Raw genomic sequence first — 21583 nt, 5'->3', positions numbered from 1 at the left:
GTTGCCTGATACCTACAACTGGGGTCTTGTCTGTGGCCTCATCTCTCCATGTCCCTGGGTGGGTGCTAAGCCTGAGAGCCTGCCTGTCCCCAGCCACAGGCCCCCAGAGCTGACCCACTGACCTCCAGCTGGAATCATGCAAGCCTGGGGACTTCCTGTCCAACCCAGACCCCTCACTCCCAAAGGAGGTCAGTGAGGGCAGGAGCAGCCAGGCTAAGCATTAGGGACCTCGGGGGATGGGCTTTCATGTTCAGCAAAAACTAGAAAGGACACTGAGAGAGGGAATGGATGAGCAAAAACCTAGAGGTTGGAATGAGGGCTGAAGATGAGGAGGCCAGCGGGGAGCCTGGCAGAAGGCAGCAGCGGGACGCACGGCCAGCTTCCAGAGCAGAAGGCCTCGAATGCCGAGCTGAGGAGGAGCCAGCATGCTCACCATGCGCCACCTCGTGCATGTTAACTTCTGATCCTCCCAAGCCCCCTGCTGTTTGCCTGCAGGCCATATGGAGCCCCAAGGGGCCTGCACAGCTGGTGGGGGCAGTAGAGGCCCCTTCTGAAAACCCTCTTCTTGGGGGCTACCAGAGCACCCTCTTACCCCACCAGGCTGGACCCTCACCTGCCATGGTTCAGGGGCCAGAACTCTCTGAGCAGGATTCCCAGGCAGGTTTTTGGGAAACAGTGTTTGGTGAGGGAGGACGGGACCCAGAAGGAAAGCCGAGTCTGAGCCACAGTAAGCCACAGACCCCAGCATCCCTGGAACAGTGACAGGAGGCAATACTGACTAGTGGTTATGGACAGAGCTCTGGGGTCAGGCAGACCCACAGTTGAATGCTGCTCCACCACTCGTGAGCTAAGTGACCTTGGAAACGTTACTTAACCTCTCTGAGCCTCAGCAGCCTCATCTGTGGCACTGGTGTAATAATAATGATCCAGTTCCATGGGAGTTTGGGTGAGAATTAAATGAGAACATGTACGTCAAACCCTTAAGGCTGTCTGACACATAGTAAGTGCTTTAGTAAACAGCGGCCATTAGTACTGTGACTCAAGAAAGGAAGGGGCTTCTGGAAAATCCTGCTTGGGGGATGATAACAGGATTTGGACCAAGTCTGGGTTGACTGGCTGAGGGAGGTCTTGACCAGCTGTACTGGGCCCTGGGAAGGGAGTGGGGAAGGGAGGTGGGAGGGCAGGTAACTGCAGATTCTCCCTCGCTCAAGGGAGGAAATCAGAGGCGTAAGTAAGGAGAAGAGTGTGCCCAGGTAGGATTTGATATTCTTTTAAACCTGAGAGCCAAAAGAAATGCAAACGGCCAGGCCCTGGGCCAAGAGGCTTGGGGTGTGAGTTCAAGCCTCGCTGATGGGCTATGTGGTCTTAGGCAAGTGTCTTCCCCGCTCTGAGCCTGTTCTTCCTCCACCGGATGAGGGCAGTGGCTAGAGGTGGCCTGGGAATACCCAACAGTGCCGTGCATGTGAAAGGTGGTCCCTCCCACACAAGTGTTTCCCCTAAACTAGGACCAGGCATCTAACTGTCCCTGGAGCCTCTCAGGCCCCCCTTTCCCTGGAGCCTGCACCCAGGGATGGGACGCTCAGGCCAAGGGTGTGGCCAGGCTAGCCCGGGGGCTGATGGGAGACAGCGGCTTGACCTTTTGGTCCAGAGCAAATACACTGGTCATGAGACTGCTCAGAATAGCCGTATAACTATATTCAGCTGCCTTGGGAGGCCCCGAGATCCCTGGTCCAGGCAGCGGGCCCTGGAGCGAGCCCCCACCAGCCCCCCTCCCCCACCTCTGAGGAAACACGCCTCCCTCTCTGGGAGGCTCAAGCCAATCTCCTCCAAAGCTCTGGCAGATGCCAGAACGCCCAGAGTTAGGGAGCACAGACACCTGCCCCCAGAGTGCCAGACTCCAGACACTCCCTGAGGTGTCATAAGGTGGATGGGGTTCCCAGCCACAGAGCCAGGAGTTAGAGGTATGGGTTTCTGAACCAGTCCCCAAGTAACGTGTTCACATGTGACCTTGGATAAAGCACTCCTCATCCAGTTGAGGTGGATGGGCCTCAACTTCCTCATGTGTCATAATAATACCTCCTATTATACTGAGTATGCAAGAAGCTTAGACTCTGGAGTGGGAGACAAACTGGAATCAAGCAAGGCTGCTAATGAACATTTTATTACAAACTAGATCGCTTCCCTGAAGGGAAGGACTCTGGTTCTGGACCCAGCCTGTGGGGTCCAGGAAGGCATTGCCAGGGAACTGATGTTTGAGGAGGGATGTCAAGGATAAAGAGGGACAAACCAGGAGGAAAGAGTGCTTCAGAGGGCACAGCATATGCAAAGGCCCTGAGGCTGGGAGACCTGGCATGTGCAAGAAACTGAAATGAGGCCAGGATGACTGGAGCTCAGTGAGTGACAGAGAGAGCCAGGCCAGAGGAGCCTAGAGAGGCAGGCAGGGCCTGAGGGCCACATTATGGGCCGGGGAAGCACCAAAGGGTTTTAAGCAGGCAAGGAGGTGAGCTGACAGATCTGTGAGTTGAAGAGGCCTCTGTGGCTGCAAAGTGGAGGATGAAATGGAAGGGCCAGGGGCTGGAGCTGGGATAGCAGTCAGGAAGCTGCAGGAGAGGTGGGCCTGAGGGACACAATGGTGGCTGGAACCAGGATAGTGGACGTGGAGACAGAGGGCAAAGGATGGAGTCTAGAGAGAGTCATGAAGTAAAAGGATAATCCAACCAATAGGAGTAATAACAGCAGCCAACATTTATTGAACACTTACTGCATGCCAGGCCCTGGGGCTTGGGGCTCTCCACCCAGATGCAGATAACTCAGTTTCTCTTTCCATCAACCCTCTGGAACAGGTTCTATCATTATGCCCATTTTAGAGGCGAAGAGGCTGAAAGATTCTGACTAGAAAACACTTGGTTTGTGATTTTCATTACTGGGAGGGGAGCTGGTGGGGGGCTGCAGCACCATTCAAAGACACGAGGACACCTGTAAAAGCATCGTGGGAAGGAGACAAACACTGAATGGGGGACACACTGTGGTGGGGAGCACTTGGGGTGGCAGAAGGGGAACACCCCCAGCCCTTCTCCACTGCCCATGGGTCTCCTTCACATGTTACCATGACTCAAAGTGGGGCCCTGACCTGGGGGGGTGGGCTCTGAGGTGGGGGACAAGATGCTTAGGAAGTCCCCGATAGCACCTCTGTCCCCATTCCCTCTGTACGCCAAGCCAAGCCAAGAGCCCAGTGTCAGCTGGGACCCAAGGGAGGACCAGACGTCTCTGGCTATGCTCTGCATCCCAGCTTCCAGGTGAGATTCCTTCCCAGGGATTTGAGGAGGAAGAGGACTACATCAGGTCCCCAAAAGGTGAGGACAAGGCAGAGAGACAGAGACCTGGCATCAGAGGAGAGCTGAGCAATGGGGTAGATGGAGGTGGGGCTTCCCAAGAGTGCGGCCATTGGCTCTTCTTTGTCATTAGAAAGCCAAGGGACTTCGGGGGACAGATATCAGCACACACACACACACACACACACACACACACACACAAGATACTCTCTGGACTGCAGCACAGGAACTGCCGTCGGTGGTGTGTGACCTGACACAACCATGATTCTGATGACAGCATGAAAATCATAGATAAAAGCCAAGAGCCTCAGACCTGTGCTGGTCTCCGGGGAAGACAGGAGGGCAGGTTTCAAGCCAGGGCTGCCCCAGCACAGCCCTGCCTGCTCCCGTATCTCCACAGCTTTGCATGCTAGCACTGCCATCCCCGGCCATCGCCTGGCTAATTCCTACTTGCCCCTCAAAGCTTGTCCCAGTGTTACCTCCCCTGGGGTAGTTCTCACTCGCATAGTCCCAGGAAGCCCCTTCAGCCCTTACCGCAGTGTCATCATCATCCTTTGCTTCTGTGTCTGGGACAACACCCCTCACCCCAGAAGACAAGCTGGGCTATCCTGTCCCGGCTCACCTCCTCACCCCTTACCCCCTTGGGCTGGGGGCCCAGGAAACCCGAGGAGAGAGGGGCCGGGGAACCCGCGGCTCCAGCTAGTACAGTCACTCCCAAAGAGCTCAGGTGGGACCTTCCACCCCAGCCAAGTAGCCCCTATGTCCCAGGGCCACCGCGAAGGCCCGCAGAGGAGTGGCCTCACTGCCTGGCCTGTGCACCAACAACTGGCCTGAGCTAGAGCAGTGTTTCCACTGAGGATGGGGAATGGGGGGCAAAACCGCTCACTAAGGCGGCTCAGGAGTCCCAGGAGGTGGAGGCAGCGGGCAGGAGGCTGGTGTGGAGTTTCATCTTCCTCAAGGCACACACACCCAGGCGATGCAGGGCTCTCTCACATACGAGCACACACGGCCACACTGATACCAGGTTCTCACACACAGCTTCCGTCTCACACACCCCTCACTACACACGGTCTCTGTCACACATCAGGCCCTCACCCCACACAGCCTCACACACAGATGGGCGCGTGCACACAGCCTCACATGCAAGGCCTCACAGTGTCGTGCCTGCCACACACAGAAATACACTCACCTCAAGTCTCTTACACACCCCAAGAATCTCTCTGTCTCCCTCTCACACAAACACACACACAGCATCTCTCTTACACATACAGTCTCTCTCTCTCATATACGCACTCTCTCCCACGCAGTCTCATTCTCACACACGAAGTCCATCTCTCAAAACACACAGAATCTGTCTCCCTCACATTCACACAGAATTTCTCTGATACAGAGACTCACAGAATCTCACATAGTCTCAACACACACACACAGACACACACACACACACACACACACTCCCAGAGTCTCACTCATATGGTCTTTCTCACACGCATGAAGAACTTCTCACACCCACACAGAATCTCTCTTACAGATTCTCACACATACAGCTTTTCTTTCATGCACATCTACAGTGTCACACACAGGATTCTGGTCTCGAATCCAGAATAAACATGAAAATCCCCACCCACAAATCTGAGGCGGCTTGGGGCCTGCGTGGGGAGGGGTAAACAAAGGTGCCAGCAGTGGCGGAGCAGAGATGGAGGGGGCAGGGCGGGCGGGCAGCCGGCTGGGCTCTGCGCAGATGCGCTGCAGAGAGGCGGCGCAATGCAGCTAGGCCAGCCGGGCGTGCAGCGGGAAGCCTGGGTTCTAATCCAGCCTCTGCCCTCAGTTCCTGCGTGCCCTTGGGCAGGCCCCAGTGTCCTCATCTGTCACCCTAGGGAGCTAGAACAACCCTGTGTGCCTACGGGGGAAGGAAGGTGGCACAGATAGGCTGTGGGACGATACCTTCTAACCCACCTCCACCCCCCCACCTACTGCCCAGCTTCTCCCTCAGAATCTGCTCTTCAGTGGACACTAGAGAGAGCCAGGACTTTTCTGTAAGGTTTTGTACACCAACAAGACCCCATTTATCCAACCCATTTATCTGCATGGGGTGACGGCCACCCCAAAGCACAGGAATGGCCAGTGGGAGGAGATGGACAGACAGGGCAGAGGGCTGGAATGTGCCCCACGTGACCCCTGCCTATCCTGAAGCTCAGGGGCACGGGCCAGAGCCCTAAAGCTGAGCCCAAGGAGAGGGGTGGGGGGACCCAGCCTCTTGCTGGGGGGCCCGAAAGCTGAGAGGACCCTATGGAAGTTGGGCCTACTCTGCTTCTGGGGCCAAAGGGGTGGTGGTCGTGGTGAGATGCTGTCTGAGGTCAAATGCAGGCTGAATGGGCAGCTGCTCTAACCCAGGCCTCTGCCCCGCATGCCCCCCGCCCCACATGTGCCAGTTCAACCTCCCAGTCCCCTTCCTCCTGCCCCTCCCCACAGCTCAGCCATAGCCTCCAGTTACATAATCCCCTGGCTCTGGTGGCCTCTGTCAGGAGAGGGGAGGGGAGGGGAGACCTCCGAGCGTGTCAGTCCACTCTGGAGATGGCAGGGAGCTGGGGGCCAGCTCGGTGGAGGATGGGGTCCCAGGAGATTTGGGTTCCAATCCTGCTTGGCCTCTAACTCCCCAGGTGACCTTGGGCAGGGTCCTCAAAACAGGGGGTTTAACTCTCTCCCTATTACGGTGCTCCCCCAAACACACACACACGCACATCTGAGCTAAGATTTAATATATAAGACCTGCTGCCCCTCCCTCAGATGCTAAAACATGGAGTGTTTTATCTCAGTAACACATCCACCAGGCCTGCGCCTACACACAGCCTTTCTCTGCCATGGACACTTCAGTGCCCACCCTCCAGTCTCCTTTCCCCACTGGAGTCAGCTGGGCAGACACTCCTGCCCCCTCCCCTGCCCGAACCTCCATCCCTGGGCTCCAGAGGGCAGGAGGCAAGGGATGTGGAGCAGTAAAGGAGAGCGGGGCAGCAGAGGCAGTGTTTGGACTGGTAGGGGGTTAGTGGGTAGCTCACACATGGGGGAGAGGCTCTGCTTTAAATTCCCAACTCTGACCCCTCCCCTCATGCCACAGGCTTGGTTCAGGCCTCTGAGGACAGAGCCCAGCAAAAGCAAGACGTGTCTTCCAGGGTAGGTGGCTGCTACTGGTGTCTCCCTTTGGGGCTCAGTTAAAGCAGCAAGGACCCTTAGAATTTACCAGACCCCCTCTCCCATTTTATAGTTGAGGAAAGTGGTCAGAGAGGCCATCTGAGGGGCCACGGTCGGCAGCAGGGTGCCCCTTCTCCCTGGCAGCAAGCTGCTCTCACTAAAGGGGAGCGGCTGATGAAGACACACCCACCTCTCACAAACCTTGTCCTTGCAGATCCCCCCGTAGACCCCTTCTCTGCCCCGGCAGGTCCGAGAGGAAGCATAGGCAGAAGCCCAGTGGCCCCCTCAAGCACCCTCTCCTTTTGACAAGGCAGAAGGGCAGGCTCTGTTCCCAGGAGCAGGTCTCAGAGGGATCACATCCCCCTCCCCAACTATCTACCAATTAATTAGCCATAAAGGTTCCCCCTTGACCATCTCCCCATGGCCTGAAGCTGCTCCCTGGGGAGGGGTGGTCTCTCTCAGGCAGCAGACCAGGTCTCAAGCCCTCTTCTGTGGGCCCTGGCTGGTTCCAGGTGGCCCTTACCTGGGAGAGAGGAAGGGCTCCAGCTTCCCTCCCCACACCAAAATCTAAAGGACAGTTCACACTTTCACCCTGTACACCTGCAGAGACGCAAATATGCACACACAGGCACTCCTGCACATTCAAACATACACACATGCTCACTCATTCCCACTACATACCTTACCCACCCAAATATACACCACCACACTTACATAAATATACACACACAATCTACTCATACACACAAACACACCCATTCATACTCACCCATACACATTAAATTTGGAATACAGACACAGACTTTACATATGTACAAAGCTAGTCACCCTTCAGGAGAGTCACTCTCTGTCGCTTACACACGCGCACAAACACCCCCCTTTCATTTCTGACTCCCTAGGCACCAGTTTTCGAATCCACCCCTGCCCTCGGGAGGCAGAGGACCCTGACTTCACCGCCCTGCTCTTCAGATGGGTAAGTTGTCACTTACCCGCGCGTAGCGGGATGAGTAGGGGTCCTCGAAGAGCGCCCAGATGCGCGGCTGCCAGCGGCGCCAGAAGCCGCCGGGCCGGCCGTCCGGGGAGTCGCTGAGTGCCAGGCGCTTGGTCATCTCCAATTCGTCCTCGCCGTCGCCTGAGTCGCCGGGGCCGTCGGCGTCCGCGTCGTCGGCGCTGTTGTCCAGGGGCGCGCCGCCGAAGCTGTCCAGCGCCTCCTCGGCGTCGCGGTGCTGGCGGTACGTCATCCAGCAGCAGGGCTCCACGTCGGTCTCGTCGATGCCCCAGAAGGCCAGCTCCTCCTCGTAGAGTGGCCCGCACACGTCGGCCGGGCAGTGCAGTTTGCCAGTGCGGTAGTAGTTCAGGATGTGCGCGAAGACGCCCGGGTGGCGGTCGAAAAAGAACTCGTCGGCGCGCGGGTCATAGTCGAAGTGGCTGTGGGCGTCGGGCTCTGCCAGCCAGGCGAGCCGCGTGCCGGGCAGCGTGCGCAGCGTCGAGCGGTACGTCTGGTGGCGCGTGCCGCCCACGTTGATCACGATGCGCTCGCTTTCGTCCCCTTGGCCCATCGCGGCGCCTCCTTAGGCATGGCGCGGCCCAGCGACACCCATGGGAGCGGCCGCCAGGGGGAGTTGGCGCCGGGGAGGGGGGCGCGCGACCTCCTCCCCCCTCCCCCCAGCCGTCGAGGGGACAGAGGACCGCGGCTCTGGCTACCCCCAGAGCGACTCAAGCCCCTCAGGGCGTTTTCTGTCGGGTGCTGGTCCAAGGGCGTGTGCGCGGGATCCCCAGGGTCTCTAGGCGCCAGATGTGGGAGGGAGCTGGTCCGGCTGCGGAGGAGGCAGAGGAGGAAAGAGGGGAGGGAGAGAGGGAGGAGGAAGGGAGGAAGGGGGCGGCGGCGCTCAGCGGCGAGCCCCAGGAGGAGGGAAAAGAGGGTGGGGGGGCCGGGCTCCCGTCCCCATCTCAGCGGGAAAATGGACAAATCGACACAAAGCTTTCGGGGGGAAGGTCAGCTGCTTCCAGGGCCGGTCAAAGACCAGCCCCTGGAAGGGGGAGGGGAGGGGAGGAGAGGGAATCTGGAAATTCGCGCTCTGCTGTGAGGTGGTCGCCGCAGCACGCTCTCGGCGTGGGGGAGATGGATGCCCGCTGCCTTCCTCCCTGCGTGGCCCGGCTGCGCAGGGCGGACTCCGGCCCCCTCCCTCTCCTTGCCTGGCTGCCTGCTCCCACCCGGCGGCGGGCGCGCCCGCCCGCCCGCCCTCCTCGCTCCTTCTCCCCGCCTCTCGGAGGAGATGGCGGGCACCCTGGGCAGGGGCACCAGGGTTGGTGCTCCGTGCTGCTGCTGCGGAGCGCTGCACTCGGTGCGCTCCGGCTGGACCTGGGGCTCTCCGCTGGGCTGCGCTCCGACTCGACTCCGGCGGCGGTGCTGAAGGGACAGCTCCGGGACTGTTGCGGAGCTCCGCGGAGCCGGGAAAGGGTTCTCCGGGCTGGGCTCCGTCTGCGGGGCCGGTGGGCACTGACTCCGGTGCCTCTGCGCCCTGCTTGTGGCAGGCTGTTGGCTGTGCCGGCCGAGGCGAGGGGGCCGCGGCGGTCGGACCGGGGAGGCGGGGGTGGCGGGTCCGGGCGCGGCGAGGCAAGGCTGGTGAGGCCGGGGAGGCGACGTGCGGGGCGGCCGCCGCCGCCGCGACGCCGCTGCTGCCGGGGCTGCTGCTCGGCTAGCTGGCTCGCTTGCTCGCTCGCGCGGTCCGCGTCCAGCCCGCCGCTCTCCGGACACTGGCACACGGCGCGCGCAGCCGCACTCGCCCCCGGAGGGAGGCGCCGCGCTGGGTCCTAAAAAGCCCTGATTCCGCGCCCCCCTCCCCGCCCCGCGCGGAGCCCGGCCTCCCTCAACCCCGGCGCTGGGGGCGCCAGCCCGGCACCGATCCTGCGGCTCCGGGGGACCCGCCGACGCTCCGCCCCCGGGGAGCGCCACTCAGTGGGCGGGGGCTCCGGGAGACGTCTCAACCCGCGCCCCAGGGTCAGACTGAGGTGAGAAGGGCGTCGGTACCCGCCCCTGTCTTTCCAAACTAGGGACTGTCTGATTCCCGAGTGAAACAAGACACCCCTGACCGCTATCAGAGAAAGCTCGACCCGGACCAGTATTGACCGCTCCAAGCAGCTGTTCAATACCGACCCTTGCAGGGAACCTGGAGCCCCCATGACGCTTCCATAGGTACCTTCTTGCATGGATTCCAAAATAACACACCCCGCGCTCCCCTATACACAGCACACACCTGTACTAGGTTGTGTTGTCCTCTAAGTCCTCTACTAAAAACCCAATAATCTTGGACCCCTATTAACCCCTTTCGACCCTTTTCTGACCCTGGGCCCTTCTTAACTCCAGGCTGACTCTAGTCTCCCATGAGTGCCACACGCTCTGCCGTCCTGATCCCAGCTCACTGATCCTCCCACACTAGCCCAGGATCCTTAGGTGAGGATCCCTTGTGAAAAGGGCATTCTGTCCTTAGAGGTCAGAAGAAGCAACTGCCTCTAGCGGTCGCGAACATTGACAGCCCTCCTTTCTCCATAGGGCTTCAGCTGCCCTGGATGGGAAGCTGATGCTGTGTCTGGGGGCTGGATAGGAGCAGCCCCCTGCTGTGATTCCTGGCTTCACGGTTGATCCTGGGGTGGGAGTTGCAGTTTGGGCCTCCGAGGCTTCCTGGACCACGTTTGCTGGCGGTGCCTCAGTTTACTCAATCAAGCAATCACTCCTTCACTTCTTACTTGTTCCAGGCTCTGTCCCAGGCACAGAGGCACAAGAGACCCTGCCCTCCAGGGGCTCGGGGCAGTCAGGGAAGTGGGCAAGTGGGTCAGGGCAAGGCTGGGGAGATCAGGCCCAGCTCCAGGGGTGGCCGCACTTGGAAAGAGATTTATTGATCCAGCCCAGCCCAATCGAACACAAGGCTGCCTGGGCAAAGGGCTATTTAATTAAGAAGACATGAGGCTCTTATTTACCTGTCGGCACTTGCTAACTGCACAGACAGCTGTCCCTTGACACTGACCCACAGACCTGGTTGTGGGCCTGGGGATGAAGCTGTGTGGCAGACATCTCTCTCCTCACTTGGCCCAGCGAAATCTGTGTGTGCTGGGGCAAAGGTTTGGAGGAATGGAGAGGTTTGGAGAGGGGCAAGGGGCAGAGCAAGAGATGAGGGGTGGGAGGAGGACAAGGGGAGAGACAGAGAGAGGCAGAGTTGTGGCAGAAACAGGGGCAGAGATGGGCAGAGGCAAAGAGAGAGCTGGCGTCTGGGGCCAGGACGGCACCTCCTCACTCCAGAGATTGATCTGTGTTCTTCTTCTAAATGGGAGCTTCTTCCCCTTCAACACAATTATTTCAGAGTAATACAGGGATGAGAGTGCGTTTCAGTGTCCCTCTCACCCTGACCAGTGTGAGCCCTGTCCCCTACCCATGAGGAAGCCAGACCCAGTGCAGCTCAGCTTGGCTCAAATTCAGATTCCCAGGACACAGTTCTCTCAGAAAGTTCTGCCCCGGTTCAAGGAGGTGATAAAACAGAGAAATGGAGTCCCCAGAAGGAACAGAAAAAGATGAACACAGAAAGATGGAGACACACACGCACACACACACACACACACACACACACAGCTGGGAGAAATCAAGACGGGGAGAGACAAGACCAAGGTCTCGCCAAAACTTCCCTTCCTTCCAGCCCGTTGTCTAGTCCCTCTTCTCCCCCAGGAAGCCTTCTGAGATTCTGTCAACCATAGGGACCCAGGGTTCCACCTCTTCCCTCTCCTGCAGGACCACATGGATCAGAGTATGGCTCCCTAACCTTCACTATAGCTTATTTCATTTCCCAGTAAAAAAGGACTATCAGCTCCTCCAAGGCTCCTTCTTGCTTGCTTCCTTCACAGTGCCCAGCGTACACTAGCTCCTCATTAAGGGCTGGATGATTTGAGAAAGGCCAGGAGAGAGCCTAGGATCCTAGTATCCTAGTGTCAGAGGCCGTAGGAGTCTGGAGCCCTTAACCCAGGCTGAGTCAAAGGGAGACTTACCCAGGTTTTCTCGGGGAGTCAGTCCAGGGCCCACTCAGGCCACTACCTCATGGTGAGCCATAATGGGGAACTGAAGCATGCCCCAGATGGTGGGGAGAAGCAGAGGGAGAGGCAGAGAGAGGCCAAGGGCTCCTAGAAGGGGTAAAGTTGGGTTATTAGGAGCCCTGGTCAGGACTGGCCCTGAAGGGCTAGTAAAAGAGTCAGGCCAGGGTTGGAGGGAGGGGGAGTGTGAAAGTGTATCTGTCGCACCTAAAATCCCCTACAAGGCAAGCGAGAGAGGAGCCTTCCAGGTGGGAGACGGGAGCCGCCCATGAGGTGCTCCATGCTGTCCCACTTGAGGATTCTCACCTTCATCCTTGATGACACCCCAGGCCTCAAAGGATCTCCCCCTTCTCTATCCTAAGCAGGGACACAAAAGTCCCTTCTCTCACTTCCCCTTCACACCGTAAGAAGGCTGGCATTTGCAGAAAGCCTAGAAAAATCAAGAGGGCAACATAGAAAAAAAAGCGAAAAAGCCCCAAAGAAATGGGTAGGGAGGGAGAATTGCTGAACTGAGCTTCTTACCAACAACCACTAACCACAGACCCTCAGCCCAGCTGAGAACCTCACCCCTTTCCACTTGTGAGCAATCCCCCTTATTCATAGCCATTTGCCCCCTCCCTTGAGAGGAAAGCTGTGGTCCTGTGCCAGAGGCTCTTTGGGATCACTGGCTGTTGAGGGGCGGGGAGCAGCGCAGGGTGCAGTGGACTACCAGTGGGGTGGTGTTATTCAGTGGTCAAGAGCAAAACTCTGGAACCAAGGTACCTGTATTCAAATCCTACCTCCACCATTGACAAACGATGACCTTGGGCAAGTTATTCAGTTTCTCTATACATCAGTTTCTTTATTGATGGATATGAAAAATAATAAGCCCTATATCATAACACCTCAGCTCTGTCATTTCTCTTGTTCAGGCTAGAGGAGGGGGCTGATGAGAGGGGCTGGAGGACGAGCTGGGGCTGGGTATAGACAAGAAAAAGGTGAAGGGAATCCTGAAGCCAAGTTTGGCCTATGTTCTCACACCTGGCATTTGCAGGCCTTAGATCTGGTCCTGCTAGGCTCTGGAACTGGCTTAAGTCCAACCCCCAGGCCTTGGTCCAGGTTGGCCCATGCCATATGCTCTCTCCCAGGCCCAGAGCCTTCACATTCCTGGTGGGTTGGGGTGCCATCTTGTGGCCACATCTGGAAACTAACCTAACCAGGGCACAGAGCCGGCTTTGGAGTGATGATAAACAGTGCAACCGGCAGGCTATCTTTTCCACAGATCAGAACTCCTCTCTCCAGTGGACAAGGGAGGGTGAAACTAGAAGTGCCATAGTGGGAAACTGGTGACTGTGGCTGTCAGATCTATAGATTGAGCACTGACCCTGGTACCTAAGCTGGGAATGGGGTGTACAGTTGTTCCTTTTGTTCCTTCCTGTGACCCCTGGGCAAGTGGATCCCAGATCTCTTAGGCCAGGGGAAGTCTAGAAAGGGGTCAAGGTAAAGAATACTCCGGGGAAGTGCAGAGTTTGTCAATCTCTGCACATTTTGGACCAGATAATCCTTTGTTGTGGAGCTGTCCTGTGCACTGTAGGATGTTTAGCAGCATCCCTGGCCTCTGCCCACTAGATGTCAGTAGCACCCCTTCCCCATTCGTGACAATCAAAAAGGTCTATGGACACTGCCAAAGGTCCCTTGGGGAGTAAAATGTCCTCTGGTTGAGAGATTTGGGTACAAATCTCATTTTGCTGTTTACTAGCTGTGTAAACTCGTCACTTTCCCTCTGTAAGCTTCTGTTCCCTCATCTACGTAAGGGGAATAATATATTGTGAGGATTCAATGAGACAGTGTCTCTCATTTAACTTCCTCTCCTTCCCTCTTACCCCTCCCCTTGGACTGCCCACCGCCCCCAAACCCTCTGTGACCAGCCTTTACCCCATGTCTCCCTCATGGACTCCTGCCATTCCCAGCAGCGTTGGTCCCTCAGAGTGGCAGTATGGCCCCAGGGGCAGAGCGTCAGCCCTCCCTGGGCTTGACTTTGGGGAAAATGGGCCTCAACACCTCGCCTCTCGTTGCTGGCTGTAGGAGGGGGGTGGGGAGCAGGGAACGATGATGGCTGTGGTGAGGGATGCACATGGATGGTCAGGCGTGCATGTGTGTAAGCAGGACAGGTGGGTGTGGGCACTATTGCGAGTGTCCCTGGCAGGACCAAACAGGGGCAGTTGAGTTCTCCCGGAAGCAGCTGGAGATGTGTGGCTGCCCCAAGCGTCTTCCTCCCTCTGCGACTCCTTTATAGGAGCCTTGTGGGGTCTCCTGTGTGTGCTCCTGGTGGGCCCTCGTGCCTGAGTCAGCCTGTAGGTGAGCCTGGTTGGCAGTGTGCAGGGCTGGGTCCAGGTTCTATGAGGCCTGAAGTTTAGACATTTGGGGGAGGGGTCACATTAAAAAAAAAAAAAAAGAACAGAAAGTTGGGTACAAAAGTGAATATTTATTTAGGCTTTGAAATCAGGACCAAATGTAAATTTTAGAAAGCTGACAAATACTAAAATGTTTAAAAATCCAGAAAAAATAGCTTAATATTGTTATTAACTGCTTGACACACCTACATAATACTTTTAAATAAGTTATATTTATTTGGAAGTATTCATAATGCCAACAAAAACAGCTGCAACTTTTTTTTGCAATTACAGAATGATGTTCAGTTAACAAAACAGCATTCATTTTATTAAAGCTGTATCGAATATGACTGAAAATGAAAAAATCATCAACTTCCCCTATAGCTGTTTTTTCTGTGCACTAACATGAACCTGCGTTAAATTTCCATGCCACTTTACAGCTCCCATATTATATCAGGCAAGGTTTGTGGCTACTGAAAATACCACCGGGACAGGGCCACTTAAAGGTACATTCATGAAATGCACAGGACCCAGAGTAGCCAAAACAATCTTGAAGAAGAACAAAGCTGGAGGACTCACACTTCCCCATTCAAAACTTACTACAAATCTACAGTAAACAGACTGTGTGCTACTGGCATAAGGGTAGACACATAGATCAATGGAATAGAATTGAGAGTCCAGAAATAAACCCATACTTTTAGTGTCAATTAGTTTTTGCCAAGGGAGCCAAGCCAATTCAATGAAGGAAAGAATAGTCTTTTCAACAAATAGTGCTGGGACAACTGGATATCCACATGCAAAAGAATGGAGCTGGATCCCTTCTTCACACCATATAGAAAAATCAACTAAAACTGGGTCAAATACCCAAATGTAGGCACTAAAACTATAAAATGCTTCCTTGGATTAGGTCATGGTTTCTTAGATATGATGCCAAAAACACAAGGAGCAAAAGAAAAATATAGATAAATCGGACTCCAGCAACCACAAAAGACTTCTGTGCTTTAAAGGACAATATCAAGAAAGTAAAAAGACAACCCATAGGATGAGAGAAAATATTTGCAGACCATATATCTGATAAGGGTCTAGTATCTAGAATATATAAAGAACTCTCATAACTCAACAATAAAAATACAAATAACCTCATTTTAAAATGGACATAGGATTTGAATAGAACTTTCTCCAAAGAAGATGTACAAATGGCCAATAAGCACATGAAAAAATGCTAACATCATTAGTCATTAGGGAAATGCAAATTAAAACCACAATGAGATACACTTCACACCCACTAGGATTGCTAGATTAAAAAGACAAACAGGGCTTCCCTGGTGGCGCAGTGGTTGAGAGTCCGCCTGCCAATGCAAGGGACGCACGTTCATGCCCTGGTCTGGGAGGATCCCACATGCCGCAGAGCGGCTGGGCCCGTGAGCCACAGCCGCTGGGCTTGTGCGTCCAGAGCCTGTGCTCCGCAATGGGAGAGGCCGCAACGGTGAGAGGCCCGCGTACCGCAAAAAAAAAAAAAAAAAAAAAAAAAAAGACAAACAATAACAGTGCTGTTGAGGATGCAAAAAAATTGGAACCCTCATACATTGCTGATGGGAATGCAAAATGGTGCAGCTGCTTTGGGGAAGACTTTGGCAGTTCCTCAAAAATTTAAACATAGAGTTATGATATACCCAACAATTTCACTTTTAGATATATACCCAAGAGGATTAAAACCATATATTTACATGAAAAGTTGTAAATGAATGTTCATAGCAGCATTATCATAATAGCTAAAAAAATGGAGACAAGCCAAATATCTATCACCTGATGAATGGATAAACAAAATATAATGTATCCATGCAGTAGAATATTATTCAGCTATAATAAGGAATGAAGTACTGATACATGCTACAACATGGATGAACCTTGAAAACATGCTAAGTGAAGGAGGCCATACACAAAAGGCCACATAGCGTGTGATTCCATTCATATGAAATGTCCAGAATAGGCAAATCCATAGGGACAGAAAATAGCTGAGTTGTTGCCTTGGGCTGTGGGGGAGAAAGAGAGTGGGGAGTGACTGCTAAGGGGTACGGATTTCTTTTGGGAGTAATGTTCTGGAATTTGATAGTGGTGATGGTTGCACAAAGTTGTGAATATAATACAAACCACCGAATTGGACACTTTAAAAGTGTGAGTTTTATGGTATGTAAATTATATCTCAATTTGTTTTTTAATTGGGAAAAGTTAAAGAAGGATCAGTAAACCAGAGGGCTATAAATAATTTGCTTATGCTAAGAAAAATCTGTCATAGTTCCAGCTCCCTTATCTGTAAAAGACCTATTTTGTTACCTTTTTCCTTGAAATGCTTTGAGTTACTAAAGAATTTCAGAACTGGGACATACCTTTCACTAATTCATTACACAGAGAGAGAGCCCAAGTCCAAAAGGGTTAAATCACACTCCCAAGGTCTCAGAGTTGGTTAGGGGCACAGCCAGGCCTAGATCCCAGGAATTATGTGGCCATTGACATCATCTGGGACTTACTGCCCCCTGTTACTGGGAAAGTTCTATATGAATTAAAACTCACTGTTAAATATTGTCTAAAAAATATTAAAAAGTTAACTATACAAAAATGACTCTGTACTGTATAAAAATGACTATTAGACAGCCTCACATTTTTTCCCCTTAGTACTAGTGAGTTGTGTGCAGAGGATTTAAGTGTTTTATAGATGAGAAAAAACTGAGCTAGAACCAACTTGTTTTTCCCATCATTAGCACCATCACCATTTTTGTCTTTATCTTTCTCCTCATACTTTCTGCCTTGATAGTATGCATTATTGCATCTTGCTCTTTTTTCTTGCCTTTTTCAGTCTTGCCCACTCCTTTCCACTTGCATCAGGCTGTATATTCTTTAAGTGCCTCTTCAATGTGATTCTATAATATCATTCTCTATAGAGAGAATTGAGAGCTAATTCGGATAATCCAGTCTCTCCTTCCAACATGGTTGATCAAAACTTGTTTGATATCACTGATAATTTAGGGGATTTTCTTTCAGGCTTACCACTCTATTGGAAATGTCTATTGGAAACTGTGCCTAAAGTGTACACTTTTAGGATTGTCGAATTTGGCAGAAACTCCATCAAGTTTCTTTCATCTGTGGACTGTAAGAGTTCAAGGTATATTGAGTTTTCCTATGCAGTGACTAAATTTAAATGCTTTTAAATTGGCAGGGTTCATTTAAAAAGTTTGTTGATGCTAAGGTCTTATTATAGTGGCATATTATGAATTTTATTCTGTCTTTGTTGATGTCAGTATTTTGTGTTAGACCAGCAAAAAATTTAAATCACTTTCCAATATGTTCATATAATTCATTCTTCTTTGTTCATTAGATTATCAAACAATGAAAGAGGCTTTTCAATAATTCCATTAAAAAGTTATCACTTTCTTTTAATAAACTGCTTTTTGCTATGATCTAAATAGATGTTGGGGGTACAACTGTCTTCTCAATGTGTCAGAATCGTTGTAATTTATTTCACTGTTCATTGTCATTACTTCTGTCTTATATTTCATTGATTTAAAATATATTCCACTAAACCCAAACAAGATGTATACCTTTCGAGAGGACCCCAACATGCCCATAAATGCCACCCAACACAGGGGGGAAGTCAGAATAGAGACAATGGTCATAACCTGTTGGCTAAAATATTTTACTTTGGAAAATTTGAAAAGAAACTAGACCATGTGAACATATTTCTAGGGCTTTTCCCAGCGCCTTAGAAGAAGCTCATGCAAGGGACAAGGACTTGAAGCTTAAACTTCCTTGGCATCAAGGTACACCAGCCTCTGGTGGTATGCTCTGGGGACATGTGCGCTGTTGTATGAGCACGTGTGTGTACAGACATGCATATGTCTCTATGGAGAGCATGGCCCGGTGTCTCCTCAGATCCAGCCCAGGTGAAAATGGCCCCAAGAGCAGGGATGTTTCATCTACACTGCAAATGGGGTTCAGCTAGATGTCCTCCCCCCTGCCCAGGCCAGGAGGGGACCTCAAATCCCATCATCCATGGGGTAATCCAAGCTCTAGCTTCTCCCCTCCCTTCTGATGCTCTCTCCTTCCTCTCTCCTTCCTTCCTCTGCAGCAGCTACAGGGCTGGGCAGCTGAGAGTGCAGTCTCTGGAGCCTCACTGCCTGGGTTCAAATCCTGCCTCATGATCTAAGCTGGTCCAGTTAGAGCTCTTCCCTGGAAATTTTCTAAATGGAGTTAAGCAGTGAGATCTGAGGTAATCCCCCGAGTTGCTGGAGAAAACCAATACGGACTAGGAAGGAGGGAAGGCAAGCAGAGGCAAGAATGGGGATGTATCGAACAGCAAGAGGGGCTCCAATCCCAGCTCTCGAGGCCCATGGGTGCTGTGGTGCTTGCAGCGCTGCTCCCTTATGCGAACTGCCCTGCGACCTTCCAACACAACCCCTGTGGGGTTTAACCTTTTTAAATTGGGTTTCTGTCCTGTACTAAGTCTGTCCCCGTGACCTCTTCTCCTCCAGAGGTCTCCATCTTTATAACAGCACCATCGTCCCCTGTGAAGCAAACCAGAGCCTGAAGTCATCCTTGGCCCCTCCTTTTCTCTCCCTTCCTTAGGGCCTCCATGCACAAGACTCTGTGAACAGTTCTGTAGGCGGTTCACTGAAAAAGCACACCTGGCCAAGGAGGTGGGTGGAGGCTGAAGTCCAGCCTGCTCTCTGTTTGCCTAGCCGTGAACCCTGGTGCAGAGCAGTGTTCTTGGGAAAGAAGGGACACCTTTTTCTAATGCACACTAGCTCCCTATAGGCTATAATGACCCTACAGGCTGCTGGGGGCTTCTTCTTATATGTGGTTGGTTCCCTCAGGACAGAAGCTCTGCCTCCTCCTCCCTGTGCCTGATGACCGTCTCATACCTCATTATCATCCCTCACGGCGCCCTTTACTTTTCCTTATGGAGTTTCTCATCATGTATAACATCTACAAATGTATTTATTCACTTGATTCTTTGTCTAATGGCTATTTCCCCAGTGGATTTTAAGCTGTATGAGGGTAGGGACTGTGCCCTCAGGGTTCTCCATTGAACTGTCAAGACCTACACTTTATCTGGCACAACTGTCTCTACTCCTGTGCTTTCTCTGCCATCCCCAGTCACAACCCCAGTTCAGGCCATGTCATGTCTCCTCTGAGCAACCCTGGTGGCCTCCTGACAAGTCTTCCAGTCTCAGGTCTTGTTCCCTCCTATCCATTCTGTCAGTCCAGACTGGCCTTTCTAAAATACAGATATGTTTGTATCCTTTCCTTGGTTAGATTCCTCTATGGCTCCCTATTGCCTTTGGGATAAAGTCCAAATAAGGTCCAATGTGGTCCTGCCTCTGCCTTTTCCCCATCTCACCTCTGGCCCCTCCCTGTGAGCATTGTTGGCCCCATGAAGGCACAGTTTGCTTTCTGTCACCTCTGGGTCTTTGCCCTTTTGCTATTTCCTCAGCTTGCAGCATCCTTATTTGGCGCCTCTTTCCTTACCTATTCCTTCAAGACTTTTATTAGGGGCTGCTTGCTGTCTATACCTTCTGTTCCTACTGTGTTCCTCTGACACATACATCCCCATTATAGCACTTAATTCATCGTGATGTAACCAGCTGCTAAAAGATCCAGTCTCCCCAGATGTCTGGGTGCTTCCCAAGGTCGGGAACTGTGTCCACTGGTCTCTGTTTTCACCCAGCATGGGACCTGGCATCTGTTGAATGAATGAATTCATGAATGAGCCCCGAACAGTCTCAAGGGAGTGTAAAGAACCCCAAGGCACATCTGGGGAAGCAGCCAGATGAAAAGCAGAGGATCATTAGTAACAGAGCAGCCCTGGGTGGCTCCCCAGGGGCCCTACATTGGGGAGAGCAAAGGCTCTCCCAGAGCAGAGAGCAGATCCTTTGCGCTGCCTTCTGCCAATATGTCTTGCTTGCATTCCCCAGGCCCTCTCCACACCCGCCCCTCCTTGGTAAGAAGAGCCCTTGAAGGTGGGCCTGTAGGGTTTTCAGGAAAAAAAAGGATCTGTAGGAGTGGGAGGTAAGGGGAATTGAGGTCCTGGTGACAAGTGTATGTGAATTAGGGGGTGGGGTGGGCAGAACTTTTGCCAGGCCGTCCATCCAGGGGTACCTCTGTGTGTGTGTGTCCCCTGTGTGTGTCTGTGTGTTGGGGGGGAATCTATGGGCATTGTGGTTGTGTCGTCTTCTTTTGTTTCTCAAGACACAGTTCAAATGGCACCTCTTCCAGGAAGACTTCCCCAGCCCCCTGGCTAAATCAATGGCCCCTCCCCTCCCCTCAGAGTGTTTATCGCTTGATAAGAGCACTGATGCCATCTGTGATGATGCAGGTTTGCACGTGCCCCTCTCCTTGCAGGCTCTGGGCTCCTGTCTTCTTATGAGATCTGACAATGCCAGGATGCTCTAAGTGCTGGGTTACTTAGAGGGGTTGCGTCTGTGCCTGTCTGGCCTTCTATGCATCCCCTTGTGATTACCTATCACTGAGAGCCTGGAAGTGCCCTACAGCTTACAGTTTTCCTCATAATATTGTGAGCACCTTATCACATCCTCTGCCCATGAGGATTCCGAGTCGCATCTGGGGGACGAGACTTTCCAGTGATCCTTCTGGACACCATACCTGGCTTCACTCTGTGTACGGAGGGGCATGATGCTCAACCGTGTACGCACTTCAGAATCACCTGGGGAGCTTTTGAAAAATACTAATTCCTGGCCGGGGGTATCTGCGGCAGATACTTTAAATCAGAATCTCTGGGTGGTGGGACAGGCATGGGTCTTTTATTAACTACTCAGATCGTTCCAATCTCCATCCTGACAACGAGATGACCTGTGTGTGGTCAGAAGAGCCTCCTCACATAACGGAAACGTACGCACCCCTCCCTCCCCCAACTTCCTCCTTGCAATCTGTCTGCGGCCTACAGGGGTCGCTGCGGTACAGGTGGCCCAGTTTGCGCATTTCGCCCCCCTTCAAAATCCTGCCCCCAACCCTAGCGAAAGCCGGAGCCACCGCGGTATAAATTAGCGTCTTTATTTCGAACACCTGAGCGAGCGCCTGCGGCTCGCCCGCCTGCCGTATAAACATACAAAGTCCCTGTCGCACCGCACACCATGCCTCAGAGATAAATACAGCCCTAGGGGCTCCTGCTCTGGCAAAGCAACTCTTATTTACAGGAATAGATTACAAAAGTATTACAAAAAGTGGTCCTGAACCGGGGGAGGGGGTGGGAGCGGTTACCTTTACAGCTGTTACACTTGGCAAGGGAGCGGCGGGAAAGAGCCGACGTCCCGAGGGCTCCCGAAAAGAGAGGCTACGCTCCTTTAAGCATCCGGGGTGTCCGGAGGCGGGGCTTACGTCTGCGTGGGTCCCACCCCCCATGGGGGAGGGGGCGAGGAAGAGGAAGGGCCTGGGCCCTCAAGGGTCAGCTCTGGCCCACGGAGTAACATCAAACGGCCATCGCAGCGGGTCTCAGGGAAGGGTGCTGCGTGGCAAAAAAAGGACCATGTCCTTGCCCTGGGGTGCGGAAACACACATCAGTTCCCCCGCCTCTCATACCTCGGGAGGGGTCGCTTCTAAAGC

The 21583-nt window shown here is 53.2% G+C and overlaps 1 protein-coding gene across 1 annotated transcript in view; it reads right to left on the bottom strand.

Moving 5' to 3' along the window:
• Positions 1–8080, bottom strand: part of KCNC1 (potassium voltage-gated channel subfamily C member 1) — a gene marked incomplete at both ends in the record, with an annotated part of 42037 nt that extends 33957 nt beyond the window's left edge. The window contains one exon of the mRNA XM_082628245.1: positions 7511–8080. Within this exon, the coding sequence (XP_082484371.1) occupies positions 7511–8080 (570 nt within the window). The remainder of the gene's footprint in view (positions 1–7510) is intronic.
• Between the last annotated feature and the right edge of the window lie 13503 nt (positions 8081–21583).

This window comes from Mesoplodon mirus (genome assembly GCF_964341445.2).
Source record: "Mesoplodon mirus genome assembly, chromosome: 7".
NCBI lineage: Eukaryota > Metazoa > Chordata > Mammalia > Artiodactyla > Ziphiidae > Mesoplodon > Mesoplodon mirus.
This window is presented reverse-complemented; position numbering and strand designations above follow the sequence as displayed.